Raw genomic sequence first — 24,081 nt, 5'->3', positions numbered from 1 at the left:
GGGAAGCTGAAAAGTCCTTGACTAGTGTAAGCACTGCTTAGCAACAACTGAAACATCGGTGTGTTATCAACATTGTTCTCATCCTAAATCCAAACCACAGCACTGTACCAGCTACTAGGAAGAGAATTAACTCCATCCCAGCCGAAACCAGGACACTTCTTCAGTGGCTGCTTTGTGGCATCTAGTCACTTCAGACTCGCTGTCTTTCAGGTCCAAGGACTTCTGTGTTTTTCATTCAGCAGACCAAGTTCAGATAATGTTGCTGAACCATAGGTTGCAGTTTAGCGTTGTATGTAACACAGTGTAGCTGAGAGCTGCTACTGAGTGGAGTTGTTCCCCCCACCCCTGCCTGTACTCTTTTGCTATATCCTTTCTGTCAGATCTAGTGATCTGTGGCTAAACAGTGAGCCTGTTCACTGCAATAATCCAAAGGGAAACTAATGAAAAAATTTAATAACCTTTTGACCGAACCATCTCACCCAATGTGTGGATAGTCCATGGATCTAACTTGGGAGGAGGAAGAGATGCGTGACTGTCCTTTTTAGTGATATGCCATCATAACTGTGGAGTAAGAACAATACAGAACTGTCTATGAAAGTATTTTGCCACTCTGGCTCATGGGGGTGTCACTCTTTCACATCCAAGCTGCTCTCCTGGTTACTCAGGTGAAGGAGTTAATGCCAGGTGCTCGGCATGTGTGAATTACAAGTGAGACCCTTCAGAGGGGTGAGATGTTTTTACTGTTTCTCTATCTGTACCTCACCTTCCTGATTATTAAGAACCCATTATCAATTATTTCCTGGAGTCTAGCTGTGTTGGGCACTATAGTTGGGGAAAAAATCCCTGTATTATCCACTAGGGAGGGACTGTGAAAAGATCCACAGCCAGAGCTGGCCTTCAAGTCGTGTTAGATTACACTGAATTTTTTTTTTTTTCCAGTCTTTTAAAAAAAAACATGCTTATTGTATGAACAGCCACAGGGGAAAATATTTGACCGTGTCCTATATGGAGACCAGTTTAGAGATGACGACCACTGGAGTATTATTCTTAGATTCCAGCTATTAGTGACCCTGACCTGGAGTTATACATGGGCCACTGGTTTAATAGCCGCCAAAGGGCCTGCTCTCTGTGAATGTACATTATCTGGGTTGGAAGCTGTTGCACTTTGCTCTCCGTGACAATTGGTGGCAACAAGATCTGTATTTTACTTACGTGTCTCGTTTACTTAAATGCATTTATTCCACATTTTCATTGGCTGCCCTCTTCTTTTGCTGTGACGATCAGTGACTGGTTGTTCTTCATTCGCTTGTTGTGTACCAGTCCTGATTTTACAGATGGTTTAGCTGTCCTTTTTCAGAACTCAAAAGTACTTAATCTCTCCTTGTGTGGGATTCACTTCCCATCTCTTCTTATTCTTATCACCTTTCTCTGTGCCTACAGTGCCTGTTTTGAAACACTGAGCGAAAGAGAGGCGTGGTGCCACAGCTGCCTGCAGTGCTCAAAGTTTATATGCTTGAGTTTTGCATAATGTTTTGTTTTTTATTCTTTCCTTAACCAGTTGTAACATTGTGTTTGCCTATTGAGTATCTGCTGAGCACTGAGCTGACGTTTTCAGAGAGCTGTCCACAGTGACTCCAAGAATTCTTCCCTGAGCTATAGCTAATTTAGACTCTATTACCGAGTATGTATAGTTACGGTTATTTTTTCTTATTTGTGTTTCTTTGCACTTACCGATGTTGAATTTCATCTGCTGTTTTACCAACCAGCCTCTCGGTATCATGAGATTCACCTGCAACATTTTGTACATAGGACTATTCTGAATAATTCTGTACAGACTGCACACTTTTCTGCTTGTATGTCCATGTCAGTTCTGGACACATTCCTTCTTGCTTGTCTCTGCTGGTGTGGCAGAATAGTCCATGGCTAGCAAGAACATGGCAGTTTCATGTTCTGTTTTGTGGCAGAAAACTTTGATGGAACTTTACTGAGAAGTCTTGCTGAAAAAGATTCTGACAATGTGATAATATACATGCCTGAACAGGTGAATAGAGAATATAAAGGTTGTTGCTAGAAGTCATAGGTAATTATGGTTCAGGTCATTGCTGTGCGAGAAGTCTAGTAACATTAGCAATTGCAATTGCTATGCTGAAGTTGACCGACATCTTCAACACCTTGAGTGTATTTTAGTCAGTGTCAGCTGCTCTGATGTAGGTGTATCTGTTCTGGAATATTCTGAATCACTCTTTAGGTTCTATTAACTCCGTTGAACAGACCTCCAGACAGTGGAGGTACAGATACCATCTTGAATGCAGACATGTACATCATAGAGACCTTTAGGACCTGAAAGACATCTGAGGGGTCTGCTTTGTGAAGCATCACTCTAACCATAAGCTGTAGTGTTTTGACTGTAATTCTGTTACATTTGTTCTTTGATCAAATCTTAGGAAATGAAACATTCTGCTTTATTTCCAGAGGAATGTATTGTTTGTCATGACATTAAATACTTTGGTTTTGTTTTAGTGATAAACAGGGTTAAGGCAAATTTGATTCAGTACTAACAAACTAAGAATGGCAAGTTCAACTGGTGAATTGAAGAAGTCAGTTGTTTGCACATCCCTGGTGAGATGTGGTCAGTTGTTTGCACATCCCTGGTGAGATGCTAACACACTTAAAGGCTAAGTACTAGAACACTGGGAAGATTTTCTTCTTTATATTTCCAGTTTTCCTGATTTTTATGGAATGCTAGTAATCTACAAATGTAACAAGTTGAATGCAAAAAAAATTGTAAAAATTGTGGTTCTGGTATGTGGAAAACTGTTTTTGCATTGGTCACTTTATTTTTTTGTTAAAACGTCCAAGGCTGCAGTGACAGGAAGATAATTTCTTAACAGAGAGCACATTGACATGATGTTTCTTTCATAGTTCTATTGTTTGAAAGTCTGTCTATGCTAAAGGAGGACACTGTGACAGGAAGATAATTTCTTAACAGAGAGCACATTAGAACTATGAAAGAAACATCATGTCATTGTTTGAAAGTCTGTCTATGCTAGAGGAGGACAGCTAGTGAAGTATTTAACTGATCTTTATATAGCTGGACAGTGCCAAATATACAGCTTTTTTGGGAACTCCAAAATGGAAAAAAGTTGGACCTTCCATACCTGAACTTTTAATCTGAAAGAGACTGTGGTTTTGTACCATTTTCTGCTCATCAGCATTCAGCAACACTGCAGGATAGAGGAAAAATACAGAAGCATGAGAAAAAGATAAAAGGAGACTGGGAGCTGAAAAAAGATAAATGACTTTGCCGTCAGTGCAGTATAATGAAAATCAAATCAGTGCTTGGCAATGCGCAATTGCCCAGTATGGCTAACCCCAGACTGTTTTAAGTAAAATACATGCCTCTTGTATTTTATTCTTGTATTCATATAAAGATAAATGACTTTGTTATTAGTTGATTGCAGGGGAAATAGACGTCCTGATTCTGTAAAGTTGTAAGAATGAGTGTGACTTGCATGTTCAGTGTCTGTTCGGTTACTGGCTTTGCCAATAATGGAATTTTGTTGTTGCCAAGGTAAGGCTTGTTACAACCCCTTTTTGGTTTGTTTGGGTTGGGTATAAAAAGATTCTGCAAGCAGGATACACTCACCTTAAAAGTGTAAAACAATTATTTGTTTGATAACGCACACAAAAGATACCTAGGAGTTAGTAAGCTACTAGGCTCAGTGTTAGCGTGCTCACCATTGCTCACAATCTTTGCTGGCCTGGCAGGCACTGGCTGGGGGGGGAAGGATTGACCTGCATGGCGCCTTTCAATAGGCCCTCAGTGTTGCTGAGCTGCCATCTTCCACCAGTTCTCATGACACTGATGATGGTGATGACTGGAGGTGATGATTCCCAGTGAGGCCAGCTGAGCTCTCTTTACAGTTTTATACCTTTGTGTTGGTATTTTCTTCTTGAATCCCTGAGCTAGCGATGATGTTGTCTTGATAATCTCAACCTCTGTAACTTTCATGTTTTTATCTGTCTCCACGCTTTCTCATAGCTCTTCTTCAGTAGTTACACAGCTAGGCAGTACCAGAGCTGTACCTTGGCACGCAGGCAGCTGAACCGCTGGGTGGTGAAAGCAGAATTACCAGAGAGGTTTATAGGCTATAGTGGTAGTATTTACATGACCAAGTTACATTGTAATTGAAAGTAGTATAAAAAATAATTTTAATGAATGTATCAATTTCATTTTATCAAAAGAAATAAGAAAAGTACCTTTTCTGTTTTATTTTCAAATAATATTAATGTTTCAAATTATTATGCATTGGCACAGTGTTGCACTCTCTGTGGGAAATGCACAATGGCAACATAATTCATTTTAGAATGTGCTTATACTGGAATCAAAACATGAAAAGGAATCTACAACAACTTTGAAAGACTTCTGCAAACTTGCATTTTGTTCCCGATTTGGATCTGACAATGTATTTTTAATGAATGTAGTCTTGAACATCTGCAAACTGTTTGCAAGCTGGAATTTTCGAATAGCTGACTGTGGAATCACAGACTCTGTAATCATGGATGCTGCGTCTCCACAGTACCTATTTGCAATATAATAATCATAATAATAGCAATAATGAAATCCCTTCACTCCCAGTTAAAATTCAGTGTTCTGGATAGCATTTCATACTAGTATAATGTGCTGTTGGCTGTTTATTGTGGCTCACAGATGACTGCAAATGGCCTCCAAACACCTTGTACAGCTGAAAATACACTCGTTTTCTGAGTTGTTCCTCTCCAGCTTCTTCATTTAAGTAAATGAATCCCAGAATCCACAAGTGTACAGGAAACTTCTGAACCAGAGCTCTTTTTTCTTTTCAGATTAGATTACAATGCACAAACCTTTTGGGAGCCTTGTTTTTATGTCGACAGAACAAACTCAGGATCCTGGTAACTCTCTTATCACGGGAGTTAAATGAGACAGAATTGTTCACAGGGTCATATTGTTCCATCCATTCCTGTACTTTCTAAATGTTTGTGTTGATATTGATATTGTAGCTTTTAAGTCCTTGAATACATCCATATGAATGCAGTGCAATGTACAGCTAGGAAAGCTACTGGTATATAAACTAGCAGGGGTAGGTAACATTCCCACTAAGGTCAGGTGTAGAGACACCACTAATTTAAATGAGAGACTGTATAGTTGTGATCATGCTGTGTTAACGTGGGAGTAAATGCATCGCAGATCAACTCTTCAAACATTACAGCGTTCAGTGTAGACAAACCCTTAATTCTGCATTTGCTTTCTTGGCTCAGTTTTCTTTTTAAGCTGCAGGACCAAAAGGGAGTGAAGTGCTATGAGGTCTTTTCCTTGCTGGGCTTACCGGCTTGCTTATGTGAGTGACCTAGTAACTCGATCTATTTCCATAATTCCTGAGCCCTCAGTGACCTAGGATTTGGAGTTTGTTCCAAAATACTTGCTCTTTCCAGCATGTGACGAAGATGCTTCAGTTTTTATGAGCTCAAAGGCCACCACCTATTAAACTGCTTTTTTTCCATTCAGTACTACCCTAGAGCTTTCAGAATGCCTATTGCTCGAGAGTCTGAAAAACCCTTAACCATCTCAGCAGTAATGACAAAGTAAAAATCGGCATTCAAAGAAGAGTCATTTCTCAGGGTCTTATATGAGTGTGCTTTGCAGAGTGTGCAAGTGCATCAGTGAAACTTGGGTCAGAGAAGACCAATGGAGCGGCCTTTGCTGCTGCTTAAGGGTCTGTGGTATGGTGTCTGGATACAGAAAGTGATGGAGAAGAATGTGGAGAACGATGGCTATTCACAGAATCATAGAATCATAGAATAGTTTGGGTTGCTGACTTAACAGCTATCGCACAGCTCGTATTTGACCCCATTCCTGCGTTGGTGTAAAATGAATGAAGCGCATCTGTTCTTTTTAGGGAGAGATGAGTAATCCTTAGTGGGGTACAGTGCAAGTACAGCATGGTGATCCCTTAATTGGCACTGATTTAGCTGCCTCTGGAACGGAGAGTGGGATAGCAATGTCAGCAGAGCGTCGTGTCCCAGGTCATTTACTGTGCTGCAAGTCAAGGCTTATTAGCTCAGACACGGCTCTGCCTCTGCCATACACGTGTCTGAGCGATGCTGGATTGTAACACGCAGCGATGCTGGTGCATCTGCTAGCTCCTCTGCACCATGCTCTGCTGCCTAGGGGAGCTCTCTCCTCACAAGCATGGTCCAGGCTGCTGCTGAGGTTGCTTGTGTCTCCATGTGCCCTCTCTTCCAAAAGCTTACCATTTTCTGAGACCGAGCTCACCATCTACAGGCCTGCACTGATCTTGTGGTTAGTTTGGGTTTTTTTTGTGAGTAATGAGGCCCTTTCATTTTGTTAGAAAGAAAAACAGGTGAAGTACTGTAATAATTGTTTAACATAATCTGTGACTACTAGCCTTTTTTATTTTTTTTTCATGAGTAAGCTGGGCAGTGACCAAATGCAGCTGTAAAAGTCACAAGGTCTGTTTGGATTTGTATGCGTAATGCACGGAGGCACTTGGGAACAGCAGCCCGCTGGGTAGTGTTTGGGAGTCCCTAAAGTACAGCAGCTGGAGGCTGACTGTCACTTACAGGCTTAATCCTTTGGGGTGCTGGCGATGGGATTGACTGGTCCTCTTAATCCTTTGGGGTGCTGGCGATGGGATGAGAACCAGATGATGAACCAGAGAACATTTTAAGCTTTAGCCTTTAGTTTAAGAAGGAGTCAGTCAGCGTTGTGAGCATGTGATCCAGCAGCAACACTTCGCCCTGGGATTTCTTTCTTGTTCCCTCATCATTTTTTTTCCCTTTGCTCTGCCTAATAGGAAACGGCAGCTTTGAAGGCCCTCATGGGAAAAGCGCAGTAGGTATTTTAGAGGCGGTAGCAACAAGCTACTTGAGAGCTTTCGGCAAAACTGGCAGCAGAATATTAGCCAGTGATATTTATACAAATGGTTTTCTTAGAAGCTTCTGGTAGCAGTTTCCTTCACTTCATAAGCTGATCTGAAGACTCTCAACTGAGTATTAGTTTATACTTTCTCTGCCTAGCTCCTTCAGTCCCCTTCTCTTTTTAATAAACTTCCCATATCGCCATGGTGTTAGTGGCAGTTTGCCTTTTACAGAAGTCACAGTACTCCTCACTGATGCTTTGTTGCAAATAATTAGAGTACACAAACAGTGGGACAGGATCAGGCCATTTGTCCTTCTATTCGACTGCCCTCCCAAACACAAGAGTCAGGCACCAGAAACTTGGGGAAAAAAGGGTACTGGAGGTCCTGTTCTGATATGCTGAACCTAGAGAAAGCTTCCTTACAAAGTCCCTGCTTTATCCTTTCCAGTGTTTACATCCTGTGGAAGCTTCCAAAAGATTTTGCATTTGTTCATGTCAGTACTTGCTAAAGTGCACAAATGCTCTTGCTGCCCATACACTGTTGATATTGGCCCTAATAATTGTACTTAATGTTTGTTAATCTGGATACCTGGAGGTGCAAATCCTCCGGTTGTAGACACAGTTTATTCTGTGAGTACGGATAGAATGAGAGCAAATAAAGCCTACTGTTTTAAAGGTTTACCTTGCATTGTGCAGTCAGGGTATGTCTCATGAGAGGGAATGTTATCTTAGACTCTACGAAAGTGTTCAAAAGAGAGAGACTAATGAAGCTGTTATATTGATGTGGATGTCAGCTGGAAGCTAAGCGGGGGAATAGCTTTCCTCATCAGCTAAGAAAAGGGAAGGAAGGACTGTTCAAACAACGGTGATCTGCTCCACTGTCAGCAAAGGAATATATCTGTGCTTGGAATTAAAGAAATGATTGTGGCAAAAATGCTTCTGTCTTCCTATTTGCCTGATAGATTGATTATTTGAGACTTAAACCTTTAGTGTGAGTTCAGTTTTGCCTGGGGTATGACTGCCATGCCTGCAGCATCTAAAAGTTTGGAAAGCCCAGGTTTCAGAAATATTTATCTTCTTTCCATTTTCCCATAATCCGTTGGATCCCATTGTTGCATTTTGTCCTAGTTAGCTTCCCGGGGAAGGAATTGCCCTGACTTTTTTTATAAGAAAGGGTTTTAACCCTTTTTCTTCTCCTAGACATGATCTTGTTCTAAACAAACTATACTAATCTAATGCTAACCAGCACATTGGTATGAATAAAGAGATCAGCTCTCACCAAAGTTTTATTTTGAGAAACCTGTGTGATAGTGATCCAGACCTAGTTAAATCTCAGCTGATTAGTTGACTGGCTAGCTGTCCAGATATAAACCAGATGTGGTGTTTGAGCTGTGGCTGATCAGAAAGTATTAGCAAATTGGCCTTTTCCATAGGCGTGCAGAGGACATTGCTGATTAACTCGCATCTTCGTAATGGGAAATATGTCCTGAGTAGCAGAGGTTTTAAGATGAGGAATGTAATTTGAATGATAAAATGTGCAAAAATAATTTTTCATAATCATAAACTTCTGAGCATTTCATATATTGGAAGGGATTTGATTAATAACCCTGCAGTTAAACATTTTATAGTATTTTATTTTAATTTAAACAATTCACATGTTGTTATATTAATGTGTGTTCTGTAGATTAAAACCAGCATGCCTCAGAGTCTTGTTTATCACATTTGTCTAAGTTTGTGTATGTCAGAGTACTTGAATTTTGCAGCTTCTTCTGTCTTAAGGTGCAAAAAGCCCCTGTTTGCCAGTTCAGATTCTTTGTGTATATATGATCTGCCACTTCTCATCTGCGTCTCTGCTGGCTGCTGGTTAAGGCGGTTAATCACTTTGATCCCTGGCTGTGGCCTTGATCTTTCTCAGATGGGGGGCCTGAGATAGGAATAATGTTCTAATTGATTCAGCACTTCTATTTTGCTTTCTCTATTTATAATTGTAATTTGCCTTTGGATTTTTTTTTCCCTCTTCTAATTCTAATGTTTTACACTGAGATTGGTGTGCCAAGAAGGGGGCTGGCATCCTTCCAGCCATGGGTTGGAGATGTTATTGGTAGATAACTGCCTCTTCCCTAATTTATCTTCTCTGGCTGAAGTGCTCATTCTGCCCATGGTTTTCTCAGAGGCTAGTTGTGCAAAAGTGTTTGGATACTATTAGCCCATTTAGCTTTTTATATTGTTCTGTGGATTTGGAGGCTTTTTAAAAACATTTAAAATATTAGTTGAGAGTCAGAAACAGAGCGTTTAATGAAGTTTTTTTTAGTGACTTTTAGTGTGTGTCCATACGAAATTTGATTTCTTGTTTCCCTGTTTCATGGTTTATGGATTTTGCTTTTACTGGCCAAATTGTCTCTCTGCTCCAACAAGTTTTTAGCCTGGAGGAACTCCCACTGTTAATGTGGTTGCTGCTCTTATTGATGTAACCCATTTTTATTTTTGTTATGGATTTTATACCAGTCAGAGCACAAAATTTCCCACGTGCATATTTTTCTCCCTCCTAAGGGCTAGGTACAGTTTTTCAAAAAGTATTGTGGGCTCAGTCCAGCGCAGTGCAGACTTGTCTACAAAGTGGTGAGTTTCCTCAATGCCAACAAGTTTTAAAGGGTGCTTTAAAACTCAGCATCTTACAGTACTAATCTGTTCACCTTGCAAACAGTTTTTCTATTAAGTTTACATGTAGCTCACAAGATACTTTCCTGTGTTTCTTTTGCTTATTGCTGCTATTATAAGCTATGCATTGAGTAAATGCATTTGAGCTCACAGATGAACTGTGCTTCTGCTTTGCTTTTCTTAGGACTGTATTTTGTCATCTGTTCTCTTTATTAACCACAGATTTTTTTTTTTTCCTAATACCAATCAAGATTTACTGCAAACATATGATGAGTATGGTGAAATGTATCTCCACCAGACTGTGGTTTCCACTATGGTTGTGCTGAATTTATGTGAAACACGAAGGTACCAATGTGCCCTTGCAATCAACTTAATTGGATTGTCATGTACAGTCTGTCTCTATCTCCTCCCTGTTTTTTTGTTATGCTCTGGACAAGTACATCACTTTACTTGGTAGCTATTTTGTAGGGGACCACTTTGTTGAAATCTCTTAAAGTAATTTTTTTTAAGTGAATAACAAAATATCCTTTCCCTTTAAACAAAGCTAAATAGTCTCAGCACAGTAGCCTCTTGACAAAAGATGTTGTTACAGGAACGGGATGGTGAGTAACGTGGGGATGAGTGAACGGGGGGAACTGCAGTTTTCAGAATGTCTTCTGAAGTTGAGCAATTTCAGGGATCCTGGTCTACAGTTTGGGATATCGTTTAGGTCTGGTTTTTGAAAAACATGGTGTGACTGAGGGACCTGAAAATCGGATTTTAAATTTTTTTTAAAATTTTTAATGGAAGAGGCTGTTTTCCAGAAAATGTGTTTTAGGAATAGTAATTTGATGATTTATGATGAAAAGATGAGTTTATCAATTTAGGGCAGTGAGGAAATTTGAGTTCTATTTCCAGCTTTTTTTCAGATTTTCTTACTGATGTTAAGCCCATCTTTCTGCATCCTTCATTTATAAAATAGAGATGATAACAGTTCATTTCCCCCCTGTCTCTGTTTAGACAGAAAGATCTGAGAGCAACAGTCAACCCTTGCTCCTATTTATGTAGCCAGCTGAGCACAGGGGAACCTCATTGTCATATTGACAGCCTCTAGACAATACCAAAGTATAAATCAGCAGTTATAATAGTTGCAGATTATAATTTCAAATGGAATCACTCTAAGGTAACATCTGTGTGCTTGTGACAGAGCAGTCTCTACCCACGTGAAATTGGTCATGCTGTAGGGCTGCTGAATGTTGTAGGTCACTTGTTAGGACTTTCTTTAAACTTGTGTACTTCTGTAACTCTGTTTTTTATCCAAGAATAGCTAAAATATTATTTATGAATGATGTGTGACGTGAATGCTTTGACTATAAAATAGCCAATGAAAAACACTCTGAATAAGATAATTCTTTTAAACGCCAATCCAATCCCAGTCCAACCAAAGGAAATGGAAACTGGTGTTAACCCTTGGGATACATCTACTGCAGATTTTTCCTGGAGGAAAAAGCCATTCTCACATCATCTTGCCACCGGTGTTGCGATACAGAGTTTTTATGTATAATAGGTAAATAATGTAAATCTTTGTGCTTTGTTTCTTAAAGCTATGCTGATTTTTCACCTTCTACAAAGAACTGGAAGGAGCTTTAACCACTGGGAATCTCAACAATTTAGACACCGAATTCCCCACAATAACAAAGTTTTTCCTCCTAGGTTGAAGTTCTGTAATGACTCAAATTCATCTGTATCCAGTCTGTCATGGTCCTCTCTTCTCTCCAAAAAACGCTTTCTCGTGCTGGCTCTAGCACCGACCCGACGGGTGGCCAGGTGAGGAAGCTGGGCTGCCTGGACACTACCCTCCTGGCTGGCAGAGTTAGCCCACTCATCCAGTTGAAAGCTTCCTGTGAAGTGAGATGAGCTCTAGTGCTGATGTAAGGGAAGAGTCGAGGCTGAATGACTGAGTATGTAGTGGTGGGATCGCGGCAGTCTTAGTTGGCTGAAATGGCTATGAAATGGCGTCCGTAATTACATTTGCTATGCATTAGTTGTTAACAAGTTCACTTTCTGTCCCTGAGCCATTTCAACAAGATGATACAGATCCTGAGTGCTCTAAATTAATCTTAATGGCACCGTGGTTAGTGACATAGCCAGTATTTTATTTTATGCCAGCTGAGCATTGGTCAGATTTATATGTGAGTGCAGCTCATTAACTTTCCAAAGTATTTTATGATCTCTTCTGAAGTTAGAAATTGTAGCAAGTCTGCATGACAGTTTCACCTCCTGGTGGAATATATTGTTGCACCTTTGACTGGAGCAGTCAGCACACACTTGCATTTGTTTTTGTTCAGATGAGAAATTGATGAGGCAACTAGATGCTTTTCCCATGCAGTTATGTTTATTTAGAAAGGAGAGGCACAAAACTATTTCCCCAGTCTCCCCTTCACAACTCTGAAAATACGTGGCAATCTCTTTGCTTAATATTCCTCATTTTCCCACTCTCAGCTGGAACCCCAGAAGTTTCTTTCACTTCTTTCTCCTTCAGAGTCATGCTACAAATTTTTATCCAGGAACATCTGCTATGTCTGTTCGAAGCCTCTTTCCCCTTGCCTTGCAACAATGTTCAGGCACCCCTGTGCTTGCATTTAGTTTCCTGAGAAACCTCTTTACCAGTATAACTCCCTCTGTGACCATTTCTTTCATATAAACTTTATTTTTAGTGGTGAATTCTCTCATTTTAATTTTTAAACCAGGTCAAGCTGTCTTGAATGAGGATGCAAAGATAATGTTTGTTTACTTTATAAAAAGTTCCACTCAATCTCCAGCAGAACAGTGTTTCCTCAGAAAGTATCAGATCATTGAACTCTCACTGTTTCCAGCTAGCTTAAAAAAAAAAAAATTCCTAAATTTATTAAAACATTTTTTGGTTATAATTGTATCCAAAAAGGACTCAGTGCAGTGCTGTGTGTGACTGCTCAGTTTGGAGAAAAGTCATCTTACAAAGCTGAGCTGTCCCTTCTGTATTCAGTAAGCACATTTCATTACCATACAGTCTCTTTTGGGTATTGTCCGTGATTAATAATGAATAGGAGATTGAAACAAGGCATTTTTCTGTCATTTTTTCGCATTATCAAGTTTAACTATGTTCACTACAGCAGAATTGATATTTCACTACAGCTACCTCTCTCTTTCTCTCTTTCACTCATCGGTGTATCCTCACTCAGTTGTAAAATTTATTGCATTTGAACACACAAAACTCATGGAATTACTCACACACGTTAAACAGTTCATACTGTTTCTTGGTGGAACTTGGCTTGTAGCTTGTTCGCGTATGTAGTGGTGTTATTTTTTTTAAATTTATCAGATTTAAAAACTCATTTGAGATGCAATGCCTTGTTTGCAGAAGTGACTCAGGGATGTCACAGCCAAGACTGTGACGTCCAGACATCTGTCTGCTACATTAAATGTGTAATGTGAACATACATTTGTCTCTGTAACAATAATAAAACCAATGCCTGTGCCTAAAACAGTCAGTGAGCAAAATAAAGATGAAAGAGATCTCAAATTATCTATTAAATTGAAGCTTTTAAGTACAGAGGCAATGCATGTGTTTTTCAGCTGAGTGTCACTTGCTGCAGTAGTATTATGGATCTTGAAATAAAGAGCATAAGACTATTTCCTCCCCCTTTATAAAATTTGTAAGTGGCTGCCCTACTGAAATCTTAGGGCCTTCTGAAACATGTAAATGCATGTTTGGGGTTAAACACATATTTAAAATTAAACATATGCGTAAGTGCTTTCCTGAGCTGAGATTTTTAAATCATCCTGAGTGAGACCCCAGATGTACCAGCGCTGGGCTGGAGCTAGTTTGGAGGGGCCTCCCAAGAACAGTGCTTCATGTGGAGTCCTCTGGCTTTGAGGACGGGATTAAAGAACAAGCATTATTCCCAGGGTGCCACTGCTGATGCCAGTTGATGTGCAGAAACATCTGTTTTGTAATGGGAGAGCACTCTGAGCTGCTTTAAAACACCTGACAAAAGTTACTTTTAATTCTGCTTGAAGTAGGTGGGAGGGGAAACTGTCCTTAATTGTGAAGTGGATTCCTGTGTTGATACAAGGTTACCTAATCCGTGCTTGCCTGAGAAGACAAGAAGATTTAAGGTTGTCATCAGACTTTTGTTCAATTTCCATACCCCCATTTGCTCCTGGTCTGTTCAAACTTAAGTACATGTAGCAAAATGGACCAAAGATAGAAAAAAGGGGGAGGGGAAATCTAGACAGTAGCAAAATAGGTAGATGCCATCCTTGGAACATTAGCCACGTTTGCTTGGAAAGATGCTGTAATAGTGCCAAGCTAAAGGAGAGGGAAATTCAGGTCTCTTGTGGTCCCACAGGCCTGTGATGTGACGGCATTCAGGGCTGGGCAAAGGCTCTCCGTGGATGGGAGTACCTTCGGAAGTGGTTTTGTGTAGTCATGTGTGTGGCAATGTCCATGAAAACAGATGGTGTGAACCAAGGGCTGGGATTATAGATGCATCTTCTCCCCTTGTCAGCATGAAAGCTGGCCTTGTTGTACCTGATGCTGTGGCAGAGATACAGAAATGATTACTGCTGTGTAGATTCTGCGTCAGGATGTTTTCAAGATGCAGAGAGCTATTTTCCTTATAGCACATGGGTTATAAATGTAAGATCCAGTCAGTGGTCCTGCTTCTCATGACCTGAACTGTCAGCGGGCATGACCAGATTACTGCCATTTAAAGGACTATTTTTTTTTCCTTTTTTTCCTGTGCACTGCCTAACAAGGACTACTCGAGTGGTGATCTAAAAACATGGACTGTAGACATGGCAGATGCTGTTGGTGAAGGTTGCCTTGGCAGACGTGTTCCTAGCCCAGGGCCTGGATTGGTCATGTCTCCTCTGAAAGTCTGATTTAAAGCCCCTGTAGTTAACAGGAGTCATTCAGTTGAAGTCAGCGGGTGTTGTGTTAGGTCGTTAGAGCCCAATGAGCCATCTGCTCTTACAAGCCTTCCCTTCCTAAAACAGAGGTGCACTTTATTCCCTTGGAGCAGTATTTCTCATTCAGTGAGCTATGATCCCCCCAGGGCATCAGGGAAGGCAGTGATGGCAATTGGAGTGGTCTTAAAACATGGAAAAAAATGGCTAAACTTTTAAAGAAAAGGTGCCTTGCAGAATTAATGCAGGGTATTACATGGCATTGTCGTGATCAGCAAACTTTACTGTTACAATAAATAAAAGAATAAAAATATGTCTTGATATCAAGTCAGGTGACACTCCCCTAAAAAGATAGCAACACTGTAAGAATGAAGGTTTCAAAGGGGATACGTGCATTAAATAGAAGATGGCATAGAGAATAATGTCTTCAAGAGCAGGCTTCAAAGGTGGAAGTGGATATTTAATTCTAAAGTAAGAGGTGGGCTCTGGTATATGGCACGCTTCAGGCCTTCAAGCCTCTTGCTGTAACATCCTGATTTCTGTCAGGTTGTCAGCTTCCTTAATTCCCTGGGGAAGGAGGTTGGCAGGCTTGTGGCACCTCTAGCAAAGGTTATTAGTGTCTTTCTGTAGTGCCAGAGGGAGGACATACTGTGGCTCTCTCTGGTCTTCCTTCATCTTTGGTGAATTCCTGTAGAGGGAGAAGGTTGGACAGCAGTCTTTTTTCAATTAGACGTGTAAATAATGGATTTTGACTTTTTATTTCCATGGTCAAAATGCTGAATGTATTCCATATTCCTCCTACCTGCAAAGCAGAACTGAACAAAGCCTTCAGTTTGACCTGAAATATTTCACAGAATGTGAAAAAATGACTGCAGGTTTTTCCTTACCCTTCTTCATCCCTTTCATCCTTTTCTTTTTTTCATGTATTCAATTGTAATGCCAAAAAAAGAAAAAAAAAAGTTGTGATTTTAAAATGTTAGAATAGAATAGTTCTACTTTTTCTGAACCCATTCCTCTGTTTATTATGTGCTGAAATTATCACAGTCTTTGGTACAGTGGAAACATTTTTAGTGAACATACTACTCACCAGAAATTAAGATGTTCATTTCTATTTACAGTTTGTACTTGTGAGAATTTACCCATTGTACCTTGTATATAGTTAGTAATTCACATTTTTGTGAAACACTCTGAAGTAATAAGACAAGAAAAACTCTCTTTTTTTCTTTTTAAGTGCTAACTTTCTTTTTGATGAATAATTTTTACCTACCGTAGACAAGAAGATTTTCTGATGCACAGTCGTTAATAACCTGACTTTAGTTAGATGTGATTTGTTCTAAATCTGTTGCACATTTATTAGCATGTATCACAACTGTCCCTCCCTATGGGAAACAGTGCTCATTTTACAATCACATTCATCTGTTCTGGTGACCTGGTATTACAAAATTTTTAAATTACTTTGACTTATTTTATGTAACAAATGCTGAAATATTGAGAGACTACAGAAAGCGTTGCAATATGTACAAATTATTTGTGAAAATACACTTTTTGTACAGCAAATACTTTTGACTAACTACAGAGAAGCAGACTATTGATCACTTATAACAAATACGTGGAATTTACCATACAAGTTCCAGAAATATTTTAGTATTTTATCTGATAATGCTGCCAAAGTCATTCTAAGAACTTGAGTTAGGTTACTAATATTTTTAAATTAATCCTTCAGGATGATTTTTCTGTCATGGTATCTGAGTGTGGCTATTGTATTGTCTTTATTTACAGTTCTAATTAAAGTAGTCCAGGGCTTCTGGAAAGGAAGCAAGGGGATACAACTCACGTTTCTGCTCACTTTAGAAGAGAATGAGAAAATATACACTGCAGTGACTTCATTTAGGATCTCTAATAACTTCTTGCTCTGCTGTTAACAGAAGTGAAAATGATTTCTAGCAAAGTATATCTGGTTTCCTCCATCAGTGGCTGTGTGGTCTAAGAACAACAGCGTCTTATACATGTCAAAGGGGAGCTCTGGTTTGTAGGGCTGAAGCTGCAAACCTAGTTACTCAAACTTGTGGTAGGAAGGAGACCGTCAGTCTGGTTCCATTTGAGAGAGAAATGAGAGGTTTGGATTTTTTTTTCTTAGTAGTCAGAACTTCTGTTGAAAGATTGGTAATGGTTGCAAATAGTAATGGATGCAAAGGAGTTAAGAAAAAACCCCCAGAATTTAGGTTCACTTTGTTATATTCATAAGTGTTATGGCAGTGTCATTACTACTATGGTCCCTCATAATATTTTTCTGGTATTTTTGTCATTTAGACACACAGGGAGCTATGCTGCGTCAGGACACCACCAGTGTGCTGTGAATATGCCTGTTGTCTGAACAGTCCCTACCTTATTAATTCCCAAATGTGGAAGATGCTTGGTGCAGGCTGTCAGGTGGCTGCGAGGCTGAATGCCATCTTTGAATTACCTTCCTGCCTCCGCCACCAGAATTGCTATGAGATGTCGAGCAAATCACATAAACTGACATGGTCTCATTTAGTCACTAATCGTGCGTTACTGATTTTCTTAATACCCAAACTAAGGCACCTGTGACCAGACTCAAAGCTGTATAAAGGTTCACCACTGCAATAAGATATAATCGGAACAGTGCTTTAAGTGCATGCAATAAAACTGTTAAGTATACTTGACATTGAGAGTTGTCAAGATAGGCACCCAGAATTAGTCTCAGTCTCTCTTTGTTCTCCACTTTCTTACATGAAAATAATAGTATAACCTAATCTTGCGAAGGTTATGAAAAAGAGCTTCACTAATACTTGCAGGGCAGTAGGTGCCATTGCAGTGGGTGATGAATTATGCACCTAAGCTAGAAACCTCTTTATCTTTTGTAGGAGAACACGTAATACTTTTATTTATATTTAGGTCTGACCTTGCAGAAGATTTTCTGTTCTTATTTAAATTAATTTAAAATCAAATTCTTAGTATAGTGATCAAATAGCTTGTGGGAAAGTAGATAATAATTATGCATTCTTGTTCAGTCCAACATAAAGTAACACAACCTATCTGCCTTTTGAAATGAAAGCACTAAACAAACAAAAAAATGATGCTAAACAAATCTCATGTCTTAATCTTCATTGTGTTTTATTTACTTAAGCTCCTCTTTGGAGCAGCGTCTGAAAACTTTAGTGTCTTTATTACTTAATACTCAGAATGTTTGTATAATTTAAGGAAATAATACAATCCCCATTTTATGCACTTGGAGGTAACACATGGTCAAGATACGCCCATACACATTAAAGGACATCGGTGTGTGAAAGTTAGGGGCTTCAGTTTCAAGCTTATAAGTGCCAGCCTTTAGACTGAACTCTGACCAAGCTCCTTATACCGTGAATAACACCTGAGAAGGTGTCATCCAAAACAGCCAGCCAGGTAGGCAGAGTATCACAGACTGTCCCCTGCGGTAGCCCTCTGCTAACCAAGAGGGAATTTGCTGAGGCCAGGGGTGTAAGTCTGCGGTGGTGCCTCTAAGGTTCCTCCATGCATTTCACGTTCAGTGGTTGTTGGGTGAAAGGCAGAAGCAGGCCCGGCATTTGAAGATGGCTGGCGTGCTTCGGCAATGCCTGTTGCCTCAAAGGCCCTGAGAGACCTGGGCAAAGGCACAGGTAATTTCTGAACTGTGTTCCAGCTTAGGGGTGACCTCGGTGTGAGCTATGCAGCCCTGGCAGTCCGGAGCTGTTCTAGGCAGGCAGAGAGGCACCCAGGGAAACTTTACAGGCAAAATAAAACTATATTCAGCATTAGGCAGGTGGCAAATGAAAAGTTCGCAGCATTGCGGTTTTTGAGCTTTGGTACCTGGGCTCCATCTCTGACACCATTAAATGCCTTTTCTGCATTTGCCAAAAGGCACACGTTGTAATGCAGTAAGTTGAACCTTGATTTTTCTTGTATGTACCTATTTTTTTCTTCCCTTCTGTTGTCCTGTTCCTTATTATGGACACATTTGGCCACTGTCAAATTGAATGACTTTTTGCATACTTGGTTGGCTGAGTCTTTTTTTGCTAATTTGCTGATACAGTCAACTGTGCCAGTAAAGCAATTATGCAAAATTGTGTATAAAGGTTTAATGATACAAAACAGCGTTCATCACAAATCTGTGATTCTTACCATCCTTCCATAAACTAAAGGTTTTGAGATGTTTGAATTAGGATCTCTGCGGTTAATATCTATTTTTTTTTTTAAATATATTTAGTTTAGCAGATAAGGGAACATTTAATGTACACGTCACTGTTAACTTTGGAAGGAAGCAATAAACAAAAATAGTGACTTGGAAGTGTTCAGATAATGGTTTATATGCTTTCAGGTGGTGATTATGAGAAGTCTGCTTTATTACATGTCTCATTAGGTTACAGTGTTACCTGTTTTACATTACAAATGATAACTATGTATGGTTGATTGTACACTGAGTCTAATACAACATGAAGATGAAAATATAAAGATGGACATAGTAACAAAGCAGAATAATGTGTCTGAATACTGAAAACAAAGAGATAGTGGGTTAAAACAGAACTGACAGGTACAGTGTACTGAGGTTTGATATCTGGTTTCCACTTGGGTAACTGAACTGGTTCAGGAACAGAGCAGTAAAGCAATACTTGGTAATGTTTTCACTGAAGCTGAAAATCCCATTGGCTTTTCTTGGTCCAGAATAGAGCATTTAGAAACATTTCAAAACTGATATTTCTGCTTCATGTTTGCATTGATATTTTCTGATTTCTGCCCTGCTGCTTTCCTCGAACTGTGGCTGGGATTTAATCCTGCCACAGAAAGTATTAGCAAGTCAGATATTATTATTGGGACTGACATTTAGTAGAGTCTTGTTTGTATCAGGTCTTTATGTACTTCAGGGAGAGACCTTCTGCCACAGCCACTAGAGACAAAGCACACACTGCTTCCCCTCGGCTACCTGTCCATCAGACTGCGTATGAGGAGGGAGAGCGAAAAGTGTCTCTCCTTTCTATCCCTTTCTTGGTTAACAGTTCTCATTAGCTGCATGTCATCTTTGTACTAAGGAAGCGTTAAGGACTGTAAGGACAGGGAATAATGAATAACCTGGCGGTGCTTTCCGCTGCCTCGTTGATGGGGAAGGGAGCCGGTCACACTTGGGTGCTGAATTACGAAGGTGAGTTCTGTTTGCTTGGGTGCTCCATGTAGTCAGATGTGTGAGCTGTTTTATACTGAACACAGCAGTATGAGGCTTGTATAAACAGCTTTAACTTACTGCTTTCTGAAAACAGAGGCCTGAAGCAGTCATGGAGGTTTCAGGAATGTTAATTGTTTGTGTACATGAATGAGCTTATAAATGGTTGTTTTTGCAGTCTTCCATAGCTCATCGAGGGTAACTGTGTCACTGTCAGAGAAAAGAAGAGAATGATTATTTTTTTTTTTTTCTCCACAGTCTACTAATACTTTCAGGGCTCGATATAATGTGCCTTTAACAAACCGTGAACTTCTCTCCTACTGAGCCACTGCATCCTGCCTACATTCAGTGTAGGCAGAGAACCATTATACTAATCCACTCTCCCATCATATCTCTAGCAAACACATGTAAGTGTTTTCTTTGAATATTTATTTTGATGCAAGGAGTGTTAAGTCTTTTATTTGGCGACACAAACAAGTAAGAGATTGTGACTTCTCACCTTTGTAACCTTAATTGTGGAAGTTCTGGTTTTCAGCTACGACATGTTTTGACAAACACACGACAGTCACGTTTGGCTTTAAGAGAATAATCCTGCCACCTCACAACAACCTTAGAATAGTTCATCTCTGCAGGTAGGATAGCTTTAAAATGTAGATGCTGAAATGATCAGTCTTTCGCTTTGTTTTTTAACAGGTGCGGTTATATGCAAGGCCTGATGCAATACGAAGAGGATCGGGGGACTATGCTCTAAATATTACAAGGAGACTCATTGAATTTTATGAAGATTATTTTAAAGTGCCCTATTCCCTGCCAAAATTAGGTAAGATTTCCCCTAAAACATGAAGTTCATCTAGAGACAGGAGATTGTCAGCTTTTTTAAAGTAGATTTAAGACTGGAATGTACTAGATTTCAAGGTAAGAAATGTTTGGGTTAAGAAGGAATGTTTGTTTAGAAGGATCACTAAGTAAGGGATTTTTCATCTCTTCCTTGCAGAGGAAGGGAAGTCCAGTTGTCTCCTTTCCAGCCTTTCACTGAAAGCAGCAGGAAGCAGACCGTACTTAAGTTTGTTAGGCAGTTGGACTCTAGGAAGAGAACTTGAGACCTTTCACTGATAAATGGGTTGGCATTTTTTGATGCTGTTTATTTTGGTCCTTACTTTCATTAGATAGCCACTGGGAGATGTTTGTTCTGTAGTATTTGTATCTTGATGCCTCAGCCTTAGATGGGGAACAGAATTGAAAATATTTGTGGGAACTGGGAACCTGTAACAGTGCAAGGCAGTATTTTTTTGTGCTGGTTTACGTGGTTTATTGATGATGATTAGTACATATGCTTAATTGTATTGTTGCTTATTGAAAGAATTGCTGTGAACTTGTTTTGCTGCTCAAGTGACCTAAATGTAAAAGCTGTCACTTTCTATTATTTCTTAAATAGTTTCTTCTCCTCCTCCCTTTCACCACAATCAATTGTTCTCCTACACACTTGAATACTTTACACCATATTATTACACCCTCCCTCCTTTGGAGCATGTTTGATCAAGATCCAGAAAAGCCTGTTGCTCAGCAGTGGGAAGAGAGCTTGTATTTGATCAGAAGTGTTAGAGTTGGAACCACAGGTGATCCTCCCAGGAACTCAGGGTATATTTCATTAAATCCCTTGCCTGCTGAGTAGCTTTATTAGTCTTACAGCTAATGGTGTAGGAGATAGATAAAGTAATTGATGTTGCTAGATGAGGGTGTTGCAAGAATTTTTTATAAGAATTTTGTGGCATTTGTTTCTTGTCGTCTTTAAATGATGGGTTACAGGCATTGTTCTCCTGGAGAAATATGCAGATCGGTTAAACATGGCACATGCATCAGGCTTTGTGTGTGTCCTTTCATACTTGGCTTCAGGTATGTAATGGTGATTTCATAAAGGAAGTTATAGACTTACCGGTGCCAAAAATTTAGAAGGAAAGAAATAATCAAAAACTTGCCGTTGAATATAAAGGACTAAAGGTGGGACTCTGATCATTACTTCAGGTAGTTTACTGAGGATGCCAGGTAGCAGCAGGCAGTAGTGACTGTATCTGCTTCAGAATATCTATCACAATTGCAACATATGGTCTTTCAACTCAACATGCTATATGCATTATCGTTATGCTGTGGCATATCTTTTAAAAATATCTCATTGGAAATGAGTATGTTCCACGTTTGGATCTCTTTGGAATAGAACAGGAGGAATAGTCACAAGTAAAATTGTATTTTTTCATCAAGCAGTAAAATTATTGAGTTAATATGAAAAACGGCTTGAAAACTTCAGTTATTCTGTAGTGATACTATAGGAAATAATTTGCAAAGTTTGTTATGCTATAATAAGGTTAAATTTATTTAAGGTAAATATAATAAAGAACATTTCAAAACTCTATCAGTGACGTAATATTTTTGAAAATTTGATTTGCATATGAACATAGGTATCTTTGTTCCCAGTTCAGGAGAACACCAAGATCACTAAGTTTAAGCATGTGCTAGTACTGTCTTTAACCTGAAGGAGTGAATTTTATTTTTTTTACTGGAAAATGGAAGGTTAGGGACAATAGTCTGGCAGGTGAATAGAAAGACAAAAAATGAAAACACTGTAGTCTTCCTATGATAGTGATTTTGCGGTAGTATTAAAGAGTTTTCTGAGGGAAGAGGCAAAACAGCATTAGCTACAGCAGCAGAAGGAGTGTGCATCAGGAGGATGCATTGATACAGAAAACACGCCCGTGCACTCTGAAGCCTTGGGACTGTCACCTGATGCACTGCTGTCACCACTGCAAAGGATTGCGTACTTCATTAAGGTTGTAAGAAAAATCAGAATGTGTTTTGTGGGACATTTTAGGAGGTTTTCATTTGATTATAAATGTGGGAGTGAAAATTGAAGAAGGTAGTTTAAAAAGCTTTTTAATGACAGTGTCAGTTTTGTAGAAAATGTTCTATTTCAAACGTAGATATTTTAAAAAATGGAAATTTTTTTTTCATATATTTTCCAGTTCTAACAAGAGTGAACTAAAACAAATGTAATTATTTTGGTTGAAAATACACTTTATTTTTTTCAAAAGAATTCTGTTGTCGAAATACTGACCAGCTTACTATGCAGGTGCTGTATGAGCTACTGAGCGCTATGTTGTTAGTGGCAATGCTGTGTGCTGGGGTGTGTGTGTGGGGACAGGGGACCTGCAACCCTTGGCAAAGCACTTTCATCGTCTGCGTGGTCATCCATTTCAACAATCTATATGGTGGGCGTATCTGAGGACATTTAGGCTTCAGACGTGTTGCTATATCAGAGGGACCTGTGTGTGTTTGTTCACTTTGCGTTTCACTGAGGTCCGCTTCCACAGATCCTTGGCATTTGGAACTAGTGCTTGTCATCTGAGATTGTAATAAATCAGCTAGTGTTCTCTATAGGAACCACTTTCTCCTGGTGCTCTTGACTACTGTTTTTGACCAGGCTTTTTTACTGTAGTTACATGCAGTCAGTTGTCTGTGGTTGCTGTTGCCAGTTGTGGGCTCCTCTGACTGTGGAGAATCTGGGGGAACCTTTTTGTCACCCAATGACTAAGATTTTTTCAGTCTTGTGGCCTGTACTGGCTTCTGAATGTACTGGAACAATAGATTTGTTTGCCAATTGATGTGAATTCTGGTAATGAATGTGAATTGGGGATTTTTCTCATTTGAATAACCAATTTTCACGGTTACAAGTTCTACTTAGCGTGTAGATAATGTGCTTTTTTTCCACATCATACTCTGAACTGGGAGGTGCTTGTGTAGGGTTTTAAGCTATTAATTCTTGTATGAATTTCATGTCTGAAAAATAAGTCAGGCCTTTAAAAAACAGATTTTTCCAAGACTGTAAAATCATTATATAAACACTAGTTAAAATGAGGGGTGGGTAAAGCATTGGGTTTTATTTAATTCTAAAGAGATATGCAGTACGGTTTTTAATTGTGTTTCTGTGGCTGGTGAATATAAAATACATTTCTGTATTTGTATCACATTTAATTTTACTCCAGTTTGCAATACACAAAAAAATTCCTTTGTATACGTAGAGCTTTTTCTTATGAGGATCTTTGAGACTGGAATAGTTTCCCTATGGGGAATGATTAGGTAAGCAAGCACTCTTTCATAGAATCATAGAATAGTTTGAGCTGGAAGGGCCCTCGAAAGGTCATCTAGCCCACCCCCCCTGCCATGGGCAGGGACATCTTCAACTAGATCAGGTTGCTCAGAGCCCCGTCCAACCTGACCTTGAATGTTTCTAGGGATGGGGCATCCACCACTGTCCTGGTTTCGGCAGGGATAGAGTTAATTTTCTTCCTAGTAGCTGGTACAGTGCTGTGTTTTGGATTTAGGATGAGAACAA

General features: G+C 39.5%; 1 protein-coding gene across 1 annotated transcript in view; it reads left to right on the top strand.

Annotated features, from left to right (window-relative positions):
* Nucleotides 1–24,081, top strand: part of TRHDE (thyrotropin releasing hormone degrading enzyme) — a gene marked incomplete at its 5' end in the record, with an annotated part of 227,475 nt that overhangs the window by 20,218 nt on the left and 183,176 nt on the right. Inside the window, one exon of the mRNA XM_009273209.2 lies at nucleotides 20,391–20,517. Coding sequence (XP_009271484.2) covers nucleotides 20,391–20,517 — 127 coding nt within the window. The remainder of the gene's footprint in view (nucleotides 1–20,390; nucleotides 20,518–24,081) is intronic.

This window comes from Aptenodytes forsteri, unplaced genomic scaffold (genome assembly GCF_000699145.1).
Source record: "Aptenodytes forsteri isolate BGI_AS27 unplaced genomic scaffold, ASM69914v1 Scaffold366, whole genome shotgun sequence".
Classification (NCBI taxonomy): Eukaryota; Metazoa; Chordata; class Aves; order Sphenisciformes; family Spheniscidae; genus Aptenodytes; species Aptenodytes forsteri.
This window is presented reverse-complemented; position numbering and strand designations above follow the sequence as displayed.